Here is a 20,405-nt window from a genome sequence, read left to right on the forward strand (position 1 = left end):
GCTTTGTTTTAGTATGAGCCCTAAAGGTTGATTTTCATTCAGATCAAATACAGTAACTTCTCGCTTAACGTTGTAGTTATATTCCTGAAAAATGCAACTTAAAGCAAAACGATGTTAAGCGAATCCAATTTCCCCATAAGAATTAATGTAAATAGGCAGGGTTAGGTTCCAGGGAAATTTTTTTTCACCAGACAAAGGCTATATTATACTCTGTGTGTATGTGTATATTGTATATAATATAAAGTTTTAAACAAACTATTTAATACTGGTACACAGCAATGATGATTCTGAAGCTTGGTTGAGGTGGTGAAGTCAGAGGGTGGGATATTTCCCAGGGAATGCCTTACTGCTAAATGATAAACTAGCAATCAGCTGAGCCCTCAAGGGTTAACTCGTTAAGGAAGCCTCACACTCTACAAGGCAGCATGAATGGAGGGAGGGGAGGCAGCATGGCAGACAAAGACAGAGAGACACACTGTGAGAGAGAGAGATGGATGTGCATTGCCCCTTTAAGTATGCTGACCCCACTCTAAATAGATCAGCAAGTTGAGACAGAAGCTGTTGCCAGGAAGCTACCACCGTCCTGAGCCCTGTCGTATCTTCTCACCCCCCCCAACCCCGCTCTATGGAAATGGGGTAAACGTGGCGCAGGGGGGAGAGGGACTCCCTGACATTAGCCCCCACCTTCCCCCCTGCACAGCAAGCAGGAGGCTCCGGGGAGCAGCTCCAAGGCAGAGGGCAGGAGCAGCACATGGCAGTCGGGGGAGGGACAGCTGAACCGCTGGCAATAGATAGCCTGCTGGGTGGCTGCCGCACAGGGAACTTAAGGGAGCTGATAGGGGGCTGCCGGTCCACCCTGGTTCCAAGCCCCCACCAGCTAGCTCCAACGGGCTTCTCTTCCTGCAAGCAGTGGACAAAGCAAGTGGCTGTCAAACGACATTATAAGGGAGCGTTGCACAACTTTAAACAAGCATGTTCTCTGATCAGCAAAGTAACAATGAAACAACGTTAATCAGGACGACTTTAAGTGAGGAGTTACTGTATGTTCAATAGCTAAAATTAAATCTTGATTATATGAAGCGCAGTTAATGTACCTATTTTGTCAAATTTATAACTTTATATTTGTAAGGATCCCTTTAAGGTAAGTTTTATATATTATTGTATTAACCTTAATGGATTTTGCTATGTGCAGACTGTCTGGGATTTTTAAAATCTGAGGTAGATAAAAGGTGGTTATGTGGTCTTTTTTTTTTAAGTAATTCTATTAACATTAACTTGAAAGTGAAGGTATAGTAAGCATAATTATACATGCTTTTTGCCATGGCTATTTAGATAAGATGCAATAATATTTTTGCAGTTAAGTTAGGGCACAGTGATCAGAAGGACAAATTAAAGGACATCTCCAAAGAGTGTGCCCAGAAGGCAGTTGATATGAGAAACTTTTCATCCTACCTAAGAAAAGCTGCAGATAGAGGACCAAGAAGAGACTCTGGGAGACAAAGAGGTACATTTAAAAATCAAACTTTAGAAACAAATGGCTAAAATAACATTTTTAATCTAGACAAATTGATATGTGCTAAATTTGCTACTTGAGTTAAAGAAAAAAAATCCCAAGATTAAAGTCTCCACTCTTACAGATGTTTTTAAAATTTGTGCCATTCGAGGTGGTTTTGTTTTTTTCTTTAAATTGTGATGGCATAGCAGGAATAAATAGCTGTCTTATGCACAACGTCAGACAGGGAAGATTTTTATTAAAAGAATGTACTTGAAGGAGAACTTCAATACAGCTCTTTCTCTCTCTTTCTCTCTTTCATTTTACAAGATCTAATAGGGGAAGACCGCTCTCATTTTAAGTCCGGATCACCTCCTGCTGGAAATGGATTTACACACTACACTGATCAGCGCCTATATGGTAGCCAGGGAAGAAGACCTTACAACCATGAAAGAGTACCAAACCAACCCAGGCCTGCTGCCCAGGTCTTAGGGTCAAATAAAAGAGACATTTTTCCTGCTGGGGAGAAAATGATGAGCAGGGCTAGAGCTGACAGTGCCACTGGCTATGATACAGACAGCAGCCAAGATTCTAGGGACAAAGGAAGTATCAGCAGAAGCAGAAACAGAGGTTGGAAACCTATGCGAGAGACACTAAATGTGGACAGCATTTTCCGTGAGACTGAGAAGAAGCAGCATAGCCCACAGCATAAGGCAAGTCCAAGCAGTAAACCTAAACATGAAAAGGAGCAGAGCTTTAACAATTGGCCAAAAGAGAACCAAACCCAGAAAGGGTTAATGACTATTTATGAAGACGAAACAAAACAGGAGACAGGAAGTCGGAGTTCCTTGGATTCAGAAGGAAAAGGAAATACTGAGAAAATTAAAGGATTTACAGAGAGAAAAATCCATGCTGACAGTTGGCAGATGCAAAGGACTGAGTCTGGATATGAAAGTAGTGATCATATCAGCAATGAATCTGCCAATCTGGATTCGCCTATTGTTGAAGGAACTAGCCCACTGGACATCAAGGGTATTAAAGAAACTCTTTCCTGCAGGTAATGCTAACAAATACTCTAAATAAGAGTCTTAACCAAGTGTGAATTGTTTTAGTGCCATATGGTGTTTTCTGGATTGTGGGTAAAGTTAACTGTCTGAAACGTTCCATCTTTTATTGTAGGAAACAGTTGTGGAAAACTAGGAAAGACTGGAATTGGGCCCTAGAGAATGGGGGAGGTTGTGTAGGAAACCAGTGCAAAGTCAAATAAACTCTTAGACTAATTATGAATTCTGTATAATCACCATGGCCCAACATTTTCACCATTCAAAACTCTCATTAATTCTTATGAGACTTGGACCAATTCTGCAGCCCTTACATGTACCTTAGCGAGTAGAATTTATGAGAAGGCTGATGGACAAATCGGTGAGAATGGTGTGAAAGCACTGTTGCATGTAATCTAGAATGAAACATTTAATTTATATAGAACTTTAGATGTACATCTTGCAGTTCAGTGGGTAAAGTGCGCCAAATAAATCTGTGCCTCAAAGAGCTTATAACACACCAGTTCAACAAATCCTAAGCACTGTTTGTTAAACTTCTTGCAAACTGTAATATACTGAAACAATGAACATTAGATGATATAAACCTTCAACAGCTTATTTTCATGGCTCTCTAATACTGAAGACCTTGAGTAGTGGGTTCTACCTGCTAGGAATCCAAATTTTCTCTTCCTCTGAACCATGGTGGGGTTTTTTAAAAGCACCAAGCTCTGCCACTTAAAATGGTCCTTACTTTCCTAGCCAATGACTATTTTTGGTAGTAGAAATACTGCAGATAAATAACTGAATTTCAGTGGCAAGTTGCTTATACCATTTTTTATATGTACTTTTCCAATGCTATGTCTACACTGTGTGCCTTACAGTGGCACAGCTGTGCTGTTACAGCAGTGCCGCTGTAAGATACGCTGTATAGCCACTCTTTGTTGGCAGGAGAGAGCTCTCCTGCCAACAAAATAAAACCACCCCCAATGAGGGGCGGTAACTTTGTTGGTGGGAAAGTGTTTCCTGCTGACAAAGCACTGCCCACAACGGTGCTTTTTATTGGTAAAACTTCTGTCAGTCGGAAGTGTTTTTTCACACCCCGACAGACAAAAGTTTTACTTTTATGACCCATTACACAAAGTAAAACTATTTCCCCATGCTTATTTTTCCCCCTACTGTTACTCACACCTTCTTGTCAACTGTTGGAAATGGGCAATCCTGATTATCACTACAAAACGTTTTTTTCTCTCCTACTGATCACTCTTGTTATAGTGGGTATGGCAACACCCATTTTTTCATGGTGTGTGTGTGTAGGTGTGTATATATATCTTCCTACTGTATTTTCCACTGCATGCATCTGATGAAGTGGGTTTTAGCCCACAAAAGCTTATGCTCAAATTAATGTTAGTCTCTAAGATGCCACAAGTACTCCTCGTTCAGTTTTAATATTGATACAAACAAGATGTTAATGAGTAAATGCATGTCTAGACTAGGAAAATAGGTTGTGTTTAAAATGTGTTATGCCTAGTGTAAACAGGTTTTATGCTTTTAAAAAATATTTTAGCTGGTCAGTGGTTAGTGGTCAGCACAAGGCTCTGCTGTGTTAACCCCCAAACATTTTAGGGTTTAAACTTGTAACACTTTGATATATTTTCAGTTGTTTGTATCTAGGTGGATGTGATGGTAAATATCTGTCAAAATATAACTCTTTTGGAATGAAAAATCATAAAATCCATTTCTCCTGTGTCAAGAATGACAAAAATTAAGCCATACTTATTTTAATGGTTTTTCTGGAATAGTTTTATGTAAAAGTGACATGGAACATTCACTTGGGCCCATATTTCATTCAAGGAAAATGACATGCAATATTTCCCCAGATTATGGTCCCATTAATTGTTCACTCTGCACAATCAACCCCCTTCTTCCCCAAGAGGTAAACAGATGGGTCTTACAGCATGACCTGAAAATTTCCATATTCTGAAATAAGGAAGGAAGCAAATTCCAAAGCCAAGTACCCTTGCTGAAAATTTCTGCCAGAAGTAGTATTTTGAGGATGAGTTTTACCAAAGTTTTTGTGTGGCAACTGCCATGGTAAATCTATCCATTGTTTACCACAGCATAAGCACAGATCTAATAATGTAAATCTGAAAAGTGCATAATAAAACAGTCTATAGCCCAACATAAGACCATTCTTCTCTTCACTGAGATCTCTCTTCAAAACAGACTTTTTCTTTAAAGATTTCTAAAGAAGAACATTACAGTAGGTGGTAATATTTAAACATAAATTAAGCAAACTTCCAGTTTAATTGCTTTGAGTTTTGATGTTATCTGGTCCACAGATTCTGTCTGATCCATTATTTTCCCTTATATTGGTTAAAAGTCCTTTGGGGCAGAGCTGTTTTTTCCTTCTATAGCTTGTACAGCGCTGAAAAGAGTTTTAGATTATTAGTCTGTTGAGCAATTGACAATTGTGGGAGAGAGGGAGGAAGAGTAACTCTTCTACTCTTTGTAGCTGGATGTTCATGTACTTTTACAAGATTCATCTTTGAAGCTGAATCAATAGTATGTATTATTGCAATCTTTCAGGATGCTCAAATCAAAATGAAGTGCTATTTTTCCATTAAGGCTTACATAGGGGCAGGGGGTGGGAATGTAATTCTGGCTCTGTAACACCACATTTGATTGTATTTGACCAATTTGCTTGTTTCAGACAATCTAACTTTGACATGGTAATGTTTTTCTGCCTTGAAGGTATTAAACTAAGTTTTAGTGCATAAGGAAGGTTCTAACTGCATGGTAAAATTAAAAAAACTTTGAAGAAAATGGCAATAACATAAAATTGTGTAAATACAATGAGTCATCCTTGTGGCACCTTAGAGATCAACACATTTATTTGGGCATAAGCTTTCGTGGGCTAAAACCCACCGGACTCCTCGCTTTTGCTGATACAGACTAACACAGCTACTACTCTATAAAATTTTGTGTGTCTGTGTGCTTGTGTATGTATGTTTGTATATAATATAAAATCTTTCTGGAGAGGAGGAATTGAAAAGTTAAATATTTAAAACCACATTTTTTTGCATGTGCCCATTTGGAAATTTCATCAATATTTGGAGTTGAGAGCTTGTCCTTTCTTTAAAAGGTGTCTTTTTCTCACTCTGGTAACTGAGAGGAAGATTTTTAAAGGCAAAATGGGAATTGGGCACCTAACTCCCATTTATGCTTTGGAATATTTATCATTTAAGGGGGAAATTTTCAAAACTATATCCTGCCTTTTCCCAGGCCTTCATTAAGGACAAGTTTCAAGTAATTTTTGTTCCCAACTAATGTAAGTTGTCAGTCACCTTTCACATCCAGCACATCGTTTTTCAATCACTGATAACTTTGAGAACCAACTATAGATATTCTGCTCACCTGCAGAGTATACTGCTTAAACCGTAAGACTTGTAAATTTTGTAAGGAGAGGATTAGGTCCTAAATTAATGTTTTTATAGCCAAATTAATGTTTTATACTATAATACATGCAGTTCTTTGTGTGTACACTTACATATACGGGCAACTGTAATTGTGCACTAATATTTAAATTTTAAACTACAAGGTCTATTTTATTTTTCAGTGACCAGAATCTGTCGATCAAATATGCTGAAAGTGTGTTGCAGTCTACCTCCCAGCAGAACAGAAATTATTTTGATGGTGAGAATTTTAACTTGCATATTTACTACAAAGTTTTCTAAAGAAACTCTAGATGTGCTGTTGTCCAAAATTGCTATTTTAACAATTACTAAATTTTAATACTGTGTAAAAAGTTGAAAGGTTCCAGATAGACTTTGCATAGTTACTGATAGTTCAAATTTGCAGAGTTGACAACCCAATAAAAGTGAACTTCTCCTTCTCTTACTATGCCAACTGTTGCTGCTTAATATTAGATGACCAAGTCTTAGATTTGCATTGGCAAAATGGGCAAGTTCACGTGAAGTTAATTTGTATTGGGGTGAATCTGAACAGAATCTATATAGTACTGGGAATATGTCCCACTGGGCCACCATTTTCCCATGGAGAGATGCATTGCTTCCATTCTGTACATATCCTATGTGTTTGTAGCCTTCTCCTGTCTTCCTGGTGGCAAGCTGGCTCTCTTTCTCCACAATGAATACTGATATTTTGATTTATTCTTCAAATACTGTTCCATTACTCAGTGTTCTGACTAATCTTAATAATTTTGAGTTTTTCACATCACAACTTGGTAACCCAGGCTAAACTGATGCTGTTTGGTATTTCGGTAACCATGTTACATGTTCTAGGAACACTTACAACTTTTAATAAATCTGTATGAGAGAGCTCCTTTATTAGGCAGCCTCATTTGTTAAGAAACCACACCAAGTGATTTTAAAAACAACCAACCAACCACTCAAGTGTGTTGGAACAGTAGTTCTTGTCTTCTCCATACTGTTTACCCTTTGCTGCAACAGAGAAAAGCTTGGGAGACCCTATGACCCCAATCTGGTCATGAGGCTCATCAGACTGTCACGTACCCATGTATTAGAAGATCCTCTCTGTTAGTTAACTGATATTTGTTGAATCCTTGAATTATCACTTAAATCATGTTTCATTGTAAAGCTGAGTTGACTGTTACCTAATTCAGATTGCAGTGCGCTAGTGCAATTTTTTGGTTACCCATGTCTTTCAGCATGCTGAATTAGACTGCCTTTGTTTCTACAGTTTACTTAGCTCTCATACAGTGCTTTCCATTGGTAGATCTCCAAGCACTTTTTTTATAGATGTGGGAAACTGAGGTACAGAGAGTGGAAGTGACTTGTAGAAGGTCACCCTGCAGACCAGTGGCAGAGCTGGAAATAGATCCCAGGTCTCCTGAGTCTCAGTGCAGTGCTCTAAGCACTAGGTCACACAAACAACTTATCCTTCCTTATGTATGCTATACATAGGCATGGCAGAATTCAACTTTTTTTAATAATTTTGAGCTTTTCACTTTTTATAGATTTAAATGTTCATAATTTTGGGAAATCATGCGGTGGGAGGGAGGGGAGACAATGTGGAGGTTGAACAGTAATTATCCAATGACATTAGACATAGAGATTCAAAAAGTTAAAGCTTCATAGCTGTTAGAACAAATTGTCAACATCACATATCAAAATATTCAAACGAAATATCCTTAAATCAAACTCTTACGTTCTCAAACAGCGTCTTTCTTTCTTTGCCTAGCTGTAAATTTCAGTTATTATTGATGGAAATATTTGGCAGGGGGGGGAGAGGGGTTATGTTTCCTGGGGTTACCCAGGGTTGTGAGGAACCTTGCTACTGCCTGCCCTTAGCAAGACGACACCTTGTCTGTGCCTGCTGTGGATCAGTTTCCCAATACCACCAGCCTCTGGCAATACAAGAACTGCTTTCCAGGCCTTACTCTTTCTTTACAGGTTAATGATAGGCACAGTCCAACCCACAAGTCTTCCAAGTATCTGCCTGGAGTGCCTAGCCCCTGATCCACTGGACGCTCACAGAATTCCCAGACCCAAAGGAACAGTACATCACAGTTTACCAGTGATATCATAGAAGACAGCTCCACTTAACACACAGCACTTTGCTTTGTTTGTAAAGAAAGCAAGTTTATGCAACATAGAACTGAGTCAAATGATAGCATGCAGAAACACTGGAAGTCAAGGATTACATATAAAGTAAAATCATAACATGCATAGTAGAGGCTAAACTTAACTAAAAAGATATATTCATAAGACAAAACAAAAGCTCACCTAAAATCCTTCCATGGTATTACAGCCAGGCTTGGCTGTGATCTTCCTTTACGAAACAAGCATGCTGTTGTGCCTTCTCAGTGGAAAAATTCAGAGGGGTGTTTTTCCTGTCCCTAAAGTTATAGTTCATTGTCTGCACTTGCAGACAGGATAACCTTCATTGCATGTACTTTTTTTTTCTCCTCTGGAACCTTCGCAATCACTTGATTAGCATTCTGCTCAGATTGTAAGTGGGTTGTCCATTGTGAACCTTACGTTACGCAATTTATGTGTAGACAGATGGATAAACATAAACCTCTCTCACCCCTTTACTGGTGACCAGCCCCAAATCAGAGAACTTAAGAACATAATTTTCAGTATCATATATGCATAACTCCTTGCATGCTATCCATGTACATGCTGTCCATCATTTCACAATCATTGAGGACTCGTAGGACACTAGCTTTCATTAGAAACTTTACATAATATACTTTGGTGAACTAGCAAAGTAAATGCCAGAGCCAAGGGATCCCTGTAGCCCTTATGCACTCCTGTTGTCCCTGCCAGTTGGCACCAAGAGTTCTCTGGGTCACAAAGGTGAAATCAACATTTACCAATAAAAATTTAGTCCTTCCAAACCTAGCCTATATACCCTTATTTGAAATAGTCCCAGAGTTCCATCTCCTCTGTCTGCCTTTCAAAACTTTTTCTCTACCACTTGTTAAATTGAAATCTCCATTTTTACTGCTCGCCAACAATCGACAGCCATTATAAGTATCTTTCTATTATGAGGATGAGAATGTATAACATTTTTTTTGTTAAGCCTTTTTAAATTCCTTGGGTGCCCTTCAGGAATTTTCTTCTCCAGAACTATAGATCTTCTGCTGGGTATAAACTCAGTACTAAGTCAGATCTTAAATAGCTGTACACGTCAGTCAGAAGCTTTTCGTTTTCATCCTATATGTAGCAATATTAGGAGGAAATACTTACAATAAGGAAATCAACTTCCTTTACATATTAAAATGTCTGGATTTTTATAAGGTTGGTAAGTGCCTCAGCATATAAATATTACAGGAAATAGTATGAGGTCAGCCAAAATCATGACCTCATGTCTGTGAAAGTTACATTTTCTGTAATTGTACAAAGCAATCTGTCAGCTGTTGGCAATGAACATTAGGCCACTTGCTAAGAAGACACTTGATTTTATAATTACCTAACTGTTTTTTTTACTCCTCTGTTGGACTCGTGTAGTTTGGTTTTTTGGGGTTTTTTTTAACCTTAAATCCAAATCTACAGTATATTTTCTCTGCCATTATTCTAATTCTTTATTGGATATACAGGACTACTTTTTCAATCTGGTTTCCTTGTCACATGAAGTGAATAACTTAAATTGCCAGATATTGTGTGGATTACCTAGAATATATTTGCCCTTTACGTTTATGCTACTACAAATTGTTGTTGTTTTGTCTTTGTGTATCAGTGGGAGAATGGACACTGGTCTTCACCGGCAGTAGGAATAAGTTAGTGGCAATGTATCAAAGGATACCTTCAGTACCTAATGCAAATTAGATATAACCAAACAATATTTGAAATTTTCAGTTGCTGAGGTATTCAGAGGTTACTGAATAAACTGTGTTCAAATACTACATTTAAAAATATTATTTGTATGGCAAATATTTCCTCAAAAATGCATAAGTTCCAAATGATGCTGATGTTTTGTATACAGAATCCTAAATATTCCACTTCAGTAACTAAATATTTACTGTTAAACTATTCAGAATCTATGTACTCTTCCAGATCAAAATGGGTATTTACAAGTTGCAACAAATTTTTTTCCTTTTTAAAGCAAGTGTAATTAGTGTAAATTGTAAGTAATGGGTATAGTGCATTCTAACAGTTCACTTGGGGGAGTAATGTTGGGATAAAGGGCAGTTAAAGGAACAAATCAGGTTGGCATATGCTCAGATACATAGGTGTAACCACAAACCTTATTGGAGGCAGAGGGAAATAGAGATGCTTTTGTCTGTTTAAAGAAACTTGTAAATTTTAAGTTTGCATTGGGCCAAAGATTCTATTTTGATTTGTCTAAAATATACAAAAAAGATGTCTGTCTGGCACTTCATGTGCCTTTCAATTAAGTTAAGGAAATAAGTAGTCAAACTAAACCAACCAAAGTCCCCGACCAGCTATTGTACTAACCTCTTAGGGATGGGGTGTACAAGAAATATTACTGTAGAAAGTTACACATACCCCGAACAGAAAAACGGAATTCAATCTAGTTCAGATTCCAGCTCTCACTGGCTACTTGTTTGATTAGGTTTTGTCTTGTTTCCCCTTTCCCCTCCTCTCCATCTTTATCATGGAATTAACTTTGTTTTAATTCTGCTATCAATTACTGTACAGTTAGAAAGTGCTGAGTACTTTTGAAAATCCCACCCTTGACTCAGCTGTTCACTCTGATCAGTTTTGATACAACACTTGCATAGTCATTCATATTTATTAGTGAATTTAGTGTTCAAGAAAGCTGCCAGCTTGACTGCACAAGAGACTGAACTCCTTTTATTTTAGAAGGGAGAGATGGCATAAGCAGTGGCAATGCAAGCTTTCCAGCTGTCCCTGCCAGTGTTTCTCAAACTTCTAAGCTGAAGAGACCTCCTTCGTGGGTGAGAGGAAAGTTTACTTTCATCTCCCATCTTTTTGCCTACAGACAGCCTGTTACTTAAGCCTATTTAATGGAATTTCTTGCAATGTGGACACCTGTCCATGCTAATTAATGGAGAGAGCACTTATTAATTGATTCATGATGACTCCCTCTCTGACATAATGCGGTAGGTCTACATATTGTATTGGGATTTTTCTCTGCCTGCTTTATCACATTTTTGTTGAATCATATGTTATCATAATAATTTATTTCCAAACTGAATATGGTTATTCTCCATTGACCTTAGATCCATTCTGTATCTTCTGACAGAGGCAGTAAAATTTCAATAAATGTGTCTCAAACTTCATACTTATCTACTAAGCAAGAGGATTATAAGCAAAATTTATAAATATCAATTACAGTATTTCAATCAAATAATTTATTTTGCCATGGTCATGTATGAATGACTCATTAAAACAACTCTTGTTATATATCTTTTCACCCTGATGAATGGGATGGAAAAGGTGAACTGGAAATCAGTCTCTATATATAAAGTTAACTATCCATTTAAATGCAGTGATGTGGAAATATTCAGACACTTCTCTCTTTGGCCTTTGTTAGTCATCAATATGTAGAGATTTTAGGACTTTAGAGAATTGATAAAGGGTTATGGAATATTTTGTGAGTATTGTGGATGTTTGTAGCTAGTGAAGCTCCATAATAACTAAAGCCTTTCTCATCATAAAGGTTTTAGTGACGTGTAGAAGGAGTTGAGTCTTCACCTGAATCCTGGTGGCTAAGTGTTCACAAAACAACTGCAGATGCTAGGGACTGAAGGAGAGTGGAATTACCCTGTCACCCTTTAGGCTGCTCTCCTTAGAATGGGGTTTTGAGGCTGTAACAGGGTTCACTACTCTCTGCTGGCGTGCCTCCTCATGGCTCACCTGGGGAATAGCTCACCACTGGTTACCAATAGCTCCCCTTCCTGCGGTCACTCAGCTGTTGTCGCAGTCTTACAGGACTCAGGGTAGCCGTTGTCTTTGGGACTCTGGCTGCTCCCTCTTCATGACTTGGCCCTCTAACTGGATCACAATACCTTCTCTTCTGAGGTCTGTCAAAATCCCTCCAGACTAACTGTCGCCCTGCCCTTCCTGGCAGTCCTCCATTCTATGTCTAAGGCGGTGCAGCTTCCCCAGTAGCTGGTAGGAGAATCCAGGCCCACCCTGTACTCCATGTTCCCACACAGGGACCCTGTGCTCTGCAGCTATGGTCTACTTACTCCAAGACCTGATTGCTATTTTCCTGGGCTCTGTCCTACTTCCTCCTCCTATTCTTTGGCACCTCTGGGCATCTGAGCTTCCTCTGCTCCCCATGGCTACTTCCCCATCTACATAGCACCTTCTTATTCAAGGATCTTGAAGGGAAATGCTGCACATTCTGCAAATGAGTGAAGTGAGTTAAGGGTAAAACTGATAATACAGATCTTTAGTCCTCGGCTCCCAGTTCTCTTCTCTTTAGGAATTAACAACTAATTCCTTGCATTACTAAAGCCTGCAGTGCTTTTTAAATAAAATGTTAGCTCTGTCATACTGCTAATACAGTGTCTCATCTGTTGTAAACACAATTGTTTTAACAGCATCAGACAACCAACTGTTCGTTTGAAATCTTTTTGAATTAATAACGGGGGAAAAAAACAATGAATTCAAACACAAGGCTCAAATTGTTTCAGTTCATTTGAGGATAGGTGTCACGTCACATCTCTACCTGAGTAAAAACGGGGGAAGAAAGAGACGTAGTGTAAGGATACTTTTTACTCAGGAGAAATGTGATGTCTCATTCCCCTAGTGAAAATTCAAAGCATAAATTTACAAAGGAAAAAATAGGAATATGTCTTTTAAATTTTGTCCAAATGAACTTCACATATTATTCTTTGCTTCTTTAACAAAATCCAGTCACTGCCTTTAAAGGCACAGTAAACGTATATGACAGTCTCTCTTGTTTTATATTCACAGATCTGTGTACTGAAGTGTACAGCTATTTAATTTGCATAATGTGAACCATGAACTATAACAAGAATATTTGTTTAGAGTGGCTTTAGTTGTGACTTACTCCATATTTAATTGTCTAAAGTCTTCCTTCTAGTCAAATATAGTTAGAGGATAAAATGTCTTGTGATGACAAATGTGATTCTTTTAAAAGCCTGTTTTTATAACAATTACATCAGTGCAAGTAAGTGTGAAATGACATCCCAGTCTCTAATTTTAAATAACAAGAACACAAGATTTTAATCTATCCCTTAAACTAAATCTTTCTCCCCACGCCCCACACAAAAAAAATCTGGTAATATTTACAAGAAACACCAATTTAAATCCAGTTTTTAAAGTTATTACAAGACACCCCTTCACACACATCTGATCCATTGTTCTGTCTACATGTGTGCTTTAATTTCTTATTTTGGTCTTGACCCTTCTTTCAGCCAGGTTGCTATTTGAAACCCACGCGCAAAGTTTGCATGAACCCTAGGGACAAAACCTAGGGCCCGCTGCCACATACTGGACTTTCCTTGAAAAGGAGGAGATTAAACCATTCAGGAGTATGTAAATCGGGATGTAAAGAAGCAATGTAGTCTTCCTCTGTAGGGAGGAAAAGCTGGATGGAGTGAGGCCCAGTTCTCCCCTTTCTTCCTTCTCCTATGGGAGGCGGAGAAAAGTGGAACATGATGCTTGCCCCAGGAGAGAGAAGTGATAGAGCCTACCTCTCCTCCATCTCTTCCCCTGCCCTCCCCCAAATGAAGAGGAACTATTTTAATCTAATATGGGAAAGTTCTGGATTGTAATTATTTAGGGGGCTTTTAAAATCGCACTCTCAATAGCCAGTTTAAAACTCAGGCCCTCCATTTTTTAAAGATCTTTTTTGATTCTTTTTAACTTGGAAGGAACAATTAATAAATACCCAAATAAAATTTGTGCTTAATTTTGTAGCATGGAGGGAGAAGCTGCCCACTAGTTGGTGCCCACTGGAGAAAGTGGTGTAGGAGGGTAGAAATCATTGCTGGCAATTCTAGTTATTAAATCAATGTGTATATGCAGTGGAGGTAAGGAAATGTTTAATTTGCAGGTTTCTGAGAAGTCATGAAATGTGTGCAGATGGATTACTTGTAAAATTAAGAATACTATGCGCTTTTTAATTGGGGGTTGAGTAGAGTGAAAGCACCGTGAAACCTAACATGGATCAAGATGAAACTAATTCTGACAATCAGATTAAGCCTTATCAGATCTTTTTTTAAACAATGATTTCTGAAAGTACATAAGCAAGTGCGATGTGCATGTCCAAGTGAAGGGAGGGTATATAACAAGAGTGGATGTCTGTTAATTACAAAGGTCCTTCATTTCATTTCTGTTAAAACATCCATGACAGTAATACTATAGTCTAGTTTTTCCAAGGTTCAGTCCCAAATTTAAATCCCTCTGTAAATTCTTCAAATATAACCTTAAAAAAAAAACAACATTTGTCACACAGAAAATACTGTCAGTCATTATACTTTGGCTTCTTACTAATAGTTCTACATTTATTCTAAAATATATATAATCAAATCTGAACTGCTGGACACATTCATTCATAAAGGAGTGAAGTTCCTTTTGTTTACTAAAATTGGGTATTGTATATTTTATTTGCAATATTTCGACAATACAATAGAAAATATTTTCTAAAGCATGTGGAAATACAATCTTCACCTTTTTGGGGTGGCGTGGTGGTGGTGGAGTTAGATTACTCGGTGGATAGAAGAATGGCTGTTGTCTTTTAAAAACAAGGCTATCTATTCAGATATTTAAGTGAGAAGGTAAATCCCAAAAATCTGACTGGCTTGTATTTGAGAAATGCCAAAATTATCTTTAATTTATTGTTTGAGTTTTTTATGATGGTGTTGAGGCTTCTGCTGTGCAGTATGGTAACATCTGCCATACTGTATTTAGGTTTGCAAAGAACCTGGAGCCAAAATTCCCTATAGATTCCCCCCCCTCACCCCCAGCCTTTTAACCATGCATGGATCTCCATGTCAGCAGAAGAGAAAAATAGCACAGCTATTTTTAAATTAGCTGGAATTCCAAATGCACAACCTCCCGGTGTCTGAGAGCGGCTGTGATTGAACGCCTGCCCCAGTGACATTCTAGTGATTGCTTGCAAATCGCTGCTGCCTCCTTGTGCCCAACCGAGGGACTTCACAGCTCCTGAAACAAAATTCAGTAAAATCATTAACTGAATTGTTTAGCTAGGAACCGCAGTTCACATTTGTCATTTTATGGGGAGTAAGGAGCAATTTTGTGTGTAAAACATATCTAGATAAAAATAAAAACCAAATGATTTATATGTAAGATATAAATTTAGAGTTTGCATGTTAAAAGCTTAAGTATAATTACAGAAAACCTAGTAGCAACTGTTAGGCTAAAATGTATTTGTTAGCTTATTTTTTTTACTTTAAAAAGTTAAACTTCTTCCATGCCCACATTCTAATTTTGGATCTAAACTTATTATATTTTCAGGTCAATATATTATGCGGGGGGAGGAGGAATTCAAGACAAAATGTCTACTTTTTTTCTATTGAACAACATTTTAAGACATTTTTCGCAGAATGTCTTTGAGTATGAGGTTCTTAAGATAAAGCAACCTTTTTTCCTGACTTCTGCTCTTTGGACCCATGGTTCCTCCTTCAAGAAAAAAGTGCAAATGCCAGTAGCCATCTTTCAGACAGCACTCCTCTGCCAAGTATTACTATCGGACAAAAGAGGACCTCAGATCAGCTGAAGGAGAGAGAGATTCCACCATAGGCAATCCTATTCTGTTTCCTCTTCAGTCTGGGGCTTTCACCAGACAACAAATTTGATGCCACTGTCAAAAGCCTGAGAAATATTTTTAATGTCTTGGCCTCCTGATGGCAACCACCTCTTATTTTAAGAAATCTTGGCAGAAGGCTTGCTGTGGAGTCAGTGGGGATCCTGGCCGCAACACACTGACATAAACTCTGGCAGTGCTGCAGCCAGAATAGGGTTGGCTGCCCCCGGGCTACTTCCGAACTCTCCCTCTGGAGATACCTGGGTCCGGTGCGTGTCCTCTGTGAGGTCAAGCACCATGGGGTCCTCTGGGTAACTGGCAAGGAGCAGGCTGGGCAGCTCCTCCAGGCTCTGGTCGGTGTCAAGCATTGGCAGGTCAGGCCAGTCCTCAGGTCCGCCGTAGGTCACCGGGGTCTCCCAACTGGGAGCTAGGCCGGCGGTGTCTGGCCTCTCCAGCAGCTGCTTCCTGAGTGAGCTCTGGGGTTGGGCTTTTATACTTCCTGTCCTGTGCCTTGACCTCTGGGGGGCGGGCATGGGACTCGCTGGCTGTGCTCTCTCTGGTGTGGAGAAGGGCTCATCCCACTCTGGGGCGGCAGGGAACCACTCTGCCTCGCTACACTACCAATACAGGGTCCTGCCTTTTAGTCTTTCCACACCACCAAGGGTGTTCATCAAGTGCTTGGCAATTGTGGCAGCTCATCTAAAAAAGGCAGGAATCCAGTTCTGTCCATACTTTAACTAATTCAAGGAAGATGACCCCAACCAGGTGAACAACTGAGTTCAGGTAACCCTAAAGCTTTTTGCCTTCCTGGATCTCAGTCAACAGAGAGAAATCCACTATGGTGAGAGTATAGCTTTCATTGGAGCAGGAGCAGTGGTCTCTAGGTCAACAGTTTACCTTCCAAAGGAAAGATTCCAAATAATAATAGATCTTACCAACCAACTTCAAGATCACCCAAGAAAATCAGTGAAAACATGCTGGACTTCTTGGACACATGGCTTCAAGCTCCTGTATGACATAGTTTGCCAGATTTCACCCATACTCTATTCAAGTGTTCAAATCAGTATATCTACAGTAGACACCATGTGCATGTGATGATCATGGTCCCACAAGAAGTAATCTCATTAAACTGGTGGAAAGACTGATCCTCTTCAGGTCTGCAAGAAAGTACTTTTCTCTACCCTCTGCTTACCGAGACTTGGGTGACATTCCTCTATTCACTAACAAATTTATTTGAGCATAAGCTTTCGTGAGCTACAGCTCACTTCATTGGATGCATTCCGATAAAGTGAGCTGTAGCTCACAAAAGCTTATGCTCAAATAAATTTGTTAGTCTCTAGGGTGCCACAAGTACTCCTTTTCTTTTTGCGAATACAGACTAATACGGCTGCTTCTCTGAGTCCTCTATTCAGTAGCCTCTTCCTCATCTTCTCGATCACCTTTGGATTTAGGGCTTTATGGTCTCCTCAAGAAGCCTGTCTCCATATAAATGTCCTAGAGCTCAGAGCCATCTGCCTGGCATGCAAATATTCCTGCCTCTTCAGGATTCGACAGTACAAGTGCCAACGGACAACTTCATACCTGTGCATGTCAACTGGCAGGGAAGAACAAGATCATCTCCATTCTGTTGGGAGGCTATGCAGCTTTGGAATTGTAGGATCTTATTCAGAATACACCTAGTGGATCAGCACCTTCCCAGCCTTTAGAACACCTTAGCTGATCAACTCAGCTGGAAGTTCTCAGACAACCAAGAGTGGTCTGTTTTAAATATTCAGTACTACAGAATAACTTTTGCAAGTGAGGATTCCTAGAAACATATGTATGCCACAGACCAGGCCAACAAGTGTCAGATATTTTGTTCCAGGGGGCGTTTCGAGCCCAGGCCCCTTGACAGATGCCCTTCTCATCTCCTGGATGCCAGGACTGATGTATGCCTGTCTGCTGATTCATTGTGATACCAAGGGTTCTGAGGAGGGCGAATCAAGACATAGGACAGAGCATTTATGATAGCCCTAGCATAGGATAGGCAGTTCCTGTATTCACAACTGATGAACCTTTCAACACAGCCTGTCCTCCCCCCTTCCCCCCCATTGGTCTACGGGCCCTGCTCAGTATTGTTGTTCAGAACAATGCTTAATCCTATACCTGAACACTGCTTCATTACATCTGACAGCTTGGATACGGCTGGCTGACATCTACCAAAAAAAGCTGTTCAACTGAAGTTCAGAACATTCTGTTCCAAAGAAGGAAACCTTCAACCAGACTACAAAGCAAAATTATTACAAGCAAAATGGAAGAGGGTTTCCATTAGGGCATCTCAGCACCAGCTGCCTCTCTTGACATCCCCAGTTTCAGCAGTATTAGATGGTTAGCTGTGAAACAATCTGAACTTTATCAGGTCCATAAGGGTCAGGGTCCGGGTCCATTTAGGAGCAATATCTGGGCATTACCCTCCTATGCAGGGCCATACTACATTTTCTCTCACTACTGTGCCAAGATTCCTTAAAGGCGTCAATACGGTATTAGCAGGATTGATTTTTCGCACCCTAACCTTTGGTACAGGGAATAGGTTGCTATTTTTCAGTTGCTTTTTTAGTGGCTGGTACATTAACTAGAAGGGTAGGGGAAACTTATGCTTTCATGTCAGGTTCCCCTTATACAGGGTTTCATAAATACAAGGTCTCTCTTAGGCATCACTGAAGTTTCAAGGTGGTCTGAGTTCCATATGACCCAATCGATTTGCTTCCTAGTTTTCTGTCTCAAACCTCATTCAACCCTGGGAGAAGCTAAACTTCACACGCAATTAGTGTAGTAAGGATAACTGTCTTCCTACATCAACAAGGCAAAATCATTCAAGAACATGCTCAATCTAGTCATGGCCTTTGCTGATAGTTAAGGGGCAATGTATACCATCACAGAGGTTATGTAAGTGGGTCTCCAGCTATATAAGAACATGTTACGAGTTAACCAAGTTAAATTCACCTTGCTACATTAGAGCTCATTCTACTGGAAATCATGCATCCTCTGTTGTCTTTTTGAAGAATGTCCCTCTTCCTGCAATCTGTGGTGCAGGTGTGGGGAGTTTGGCCTACCCTTTAGAAGACACTGCACCTTGGTGTAGAGACTTCCAGATGGGATGCCCATTTTGGTAGGGCTGTCCTGCAGTCATTGTTTAAGTAGGAACTCTAGTATCTACCTCCAAGCAAACAGGCAACTGCTGGTTAGTTACCCAGAGTGGAATCCATGTAAACAATTGCTCAGAAGAATGGTTACTTAAAGTAATTGTGATTCTTCAAAATGTGTTGTCCATGTGGATTCAATGACTCTTCTTTCTCTGCTGCTATGGTGTCCACCTTTCTGTGATTCTATATTGGTGAAGTAACTAAGGGTAATTGGGCCTGTTCTGCCCCTTTATGCACTTGGATGGTGGGGACATGAGAACATCTAGGGCACAGGCATGGTCCCAGTGGACATTGCTGGTGAAAAGAATCTGACCTTATGCACATGGGGGACATGGATACCAGTAGCATATATAGTAAATATATCTTGAACACAGATACTGCACGATTAAATACCTGTTCTATATACTTTTCTGGGAGTTGAAGTTAACCTTTAACCTTGTGCCTCCATGGACCCACAGCATTTAGAAATCTTAGAAATGAACTGTGTCCATCACTTGCTAGGTGTTTAAGCATGTGATATTAACAGAGAAATCAGAGGTATATTTTTAGTAATTAAGCTCTTCAGTATGTAGATATTTTATTAGGTCTTTCTTATTAAAAAGCCCCTTTTTGAAGTGTAACAAATCGAACTTGTGAAAAACAGTGTAGAAGGTTTTTTACTGGAAGTGGTTTTGTTGATCCATATTCTTTTCATTGTAATGTTGAAAATAATGAACAGTATCCTGTTTAGTGGAGGTTTGTTTTGTTAGTGTAAGTAACTTGTAATGAACCCTTAAGAAAGAGGAAGCATTTTACTTATTGTAAAGTAAAACTGGGCTATTTTTTTCCAGACTTGAGGAAAAATCAAATGACTATGGAAGCTAATTACAGACCACACACTAACTTTCCTTCAGAATCTCAATTGCAGATGCACAGTCCTCCACTGAAGAGGTAATTAACTTTTGTGTTTCTTACTGTGAAACTTTTCTCTCTGAAATACAGTGTCCATGTGGAGCTCCATTTGTTGACTGAAAGAGAACCTATAATGTATCCAAATGCATTTCAAACCTAGTCTTCAGACATTATTTTAATATTGTACCTAGTGTGTCAAAAATGACTTGGCTGACAAATTTGCCTTTTGAAAACGCAAGGAAACCTGACTGATGTTTATAAGGATCAGCCAACAGAGAACCAAATTTTAGGCCAGATTTTTAAAGGGATTTAGGCATCTAACAGTCTGGCCCTTTATCTGATATTTAATCATCTTAACTAGATCAGGAGTTTAAAGTGATGTCTTTTGTACATTCATACAACAAATAATGATTGGTCAAACTGTCTTCTGAAAACTGTAGTTAAAAATGGGGTAGCCAGTTACCTACCACCTAGATCTGCCTTTCTGAAGTGATGTGTACTCACAGCTCCAACTGAAGTCAGTGGGAGCTGCAGGTGCCTAGCCTCTCTGAAAATCAGGACCTGGAGTGTAAAATTGGGCAACCA

General features: G+C 39.3%; 1 protein-coding gene across 3 annotated transcripts in view; it reads left to right on the top strand.

Moving 5' to 3' along the window:
- USP53 (ubiquitin specific peptidase 53) overlaps positions 1-20,405 on the top strand; it is a 63,628-nt gene that overhangs the window by 39,088 nt on the left and 4,135 nt on the right. For all 3 annotated transcript variants that reach the window (XM_073340994.1, XM_073340996.1, XM_073340995.1), the window contains 4 exons: positions 1,358-1,504; positions 1,823-2,549; positions 6,149-6,225; positions 19,760-19,859. In XM_073340994.1, coding sequence (XP_073197095.1) covers positions 1,358-1,504; positions 1,823-2,549; positions 6,149-6,225; positions 19,760-19,859 — 1,051 coding nt within the window. The remainder of the gene's footprint in view (positions 1-1,357; positions 1,505-1,822; positions 2,550-6,148; positions 6,226-19,759; positions 19,860-20,405) is intronic.

This window comes from Lepidochelys kempii, chromosome 4 (assembly GCF_965140265.1).
Source record: "Lepidochelys kempii isolate rLepKem1 chromosome 4, rLepKem1.hap2, whole genome shotgun sequence".
Taxonomy (NCBI): Eukaryota; Metazoa; Chordata; order Testudines; family Cheloniidae; genus Lepidochelys; species Lepidochelys kempii.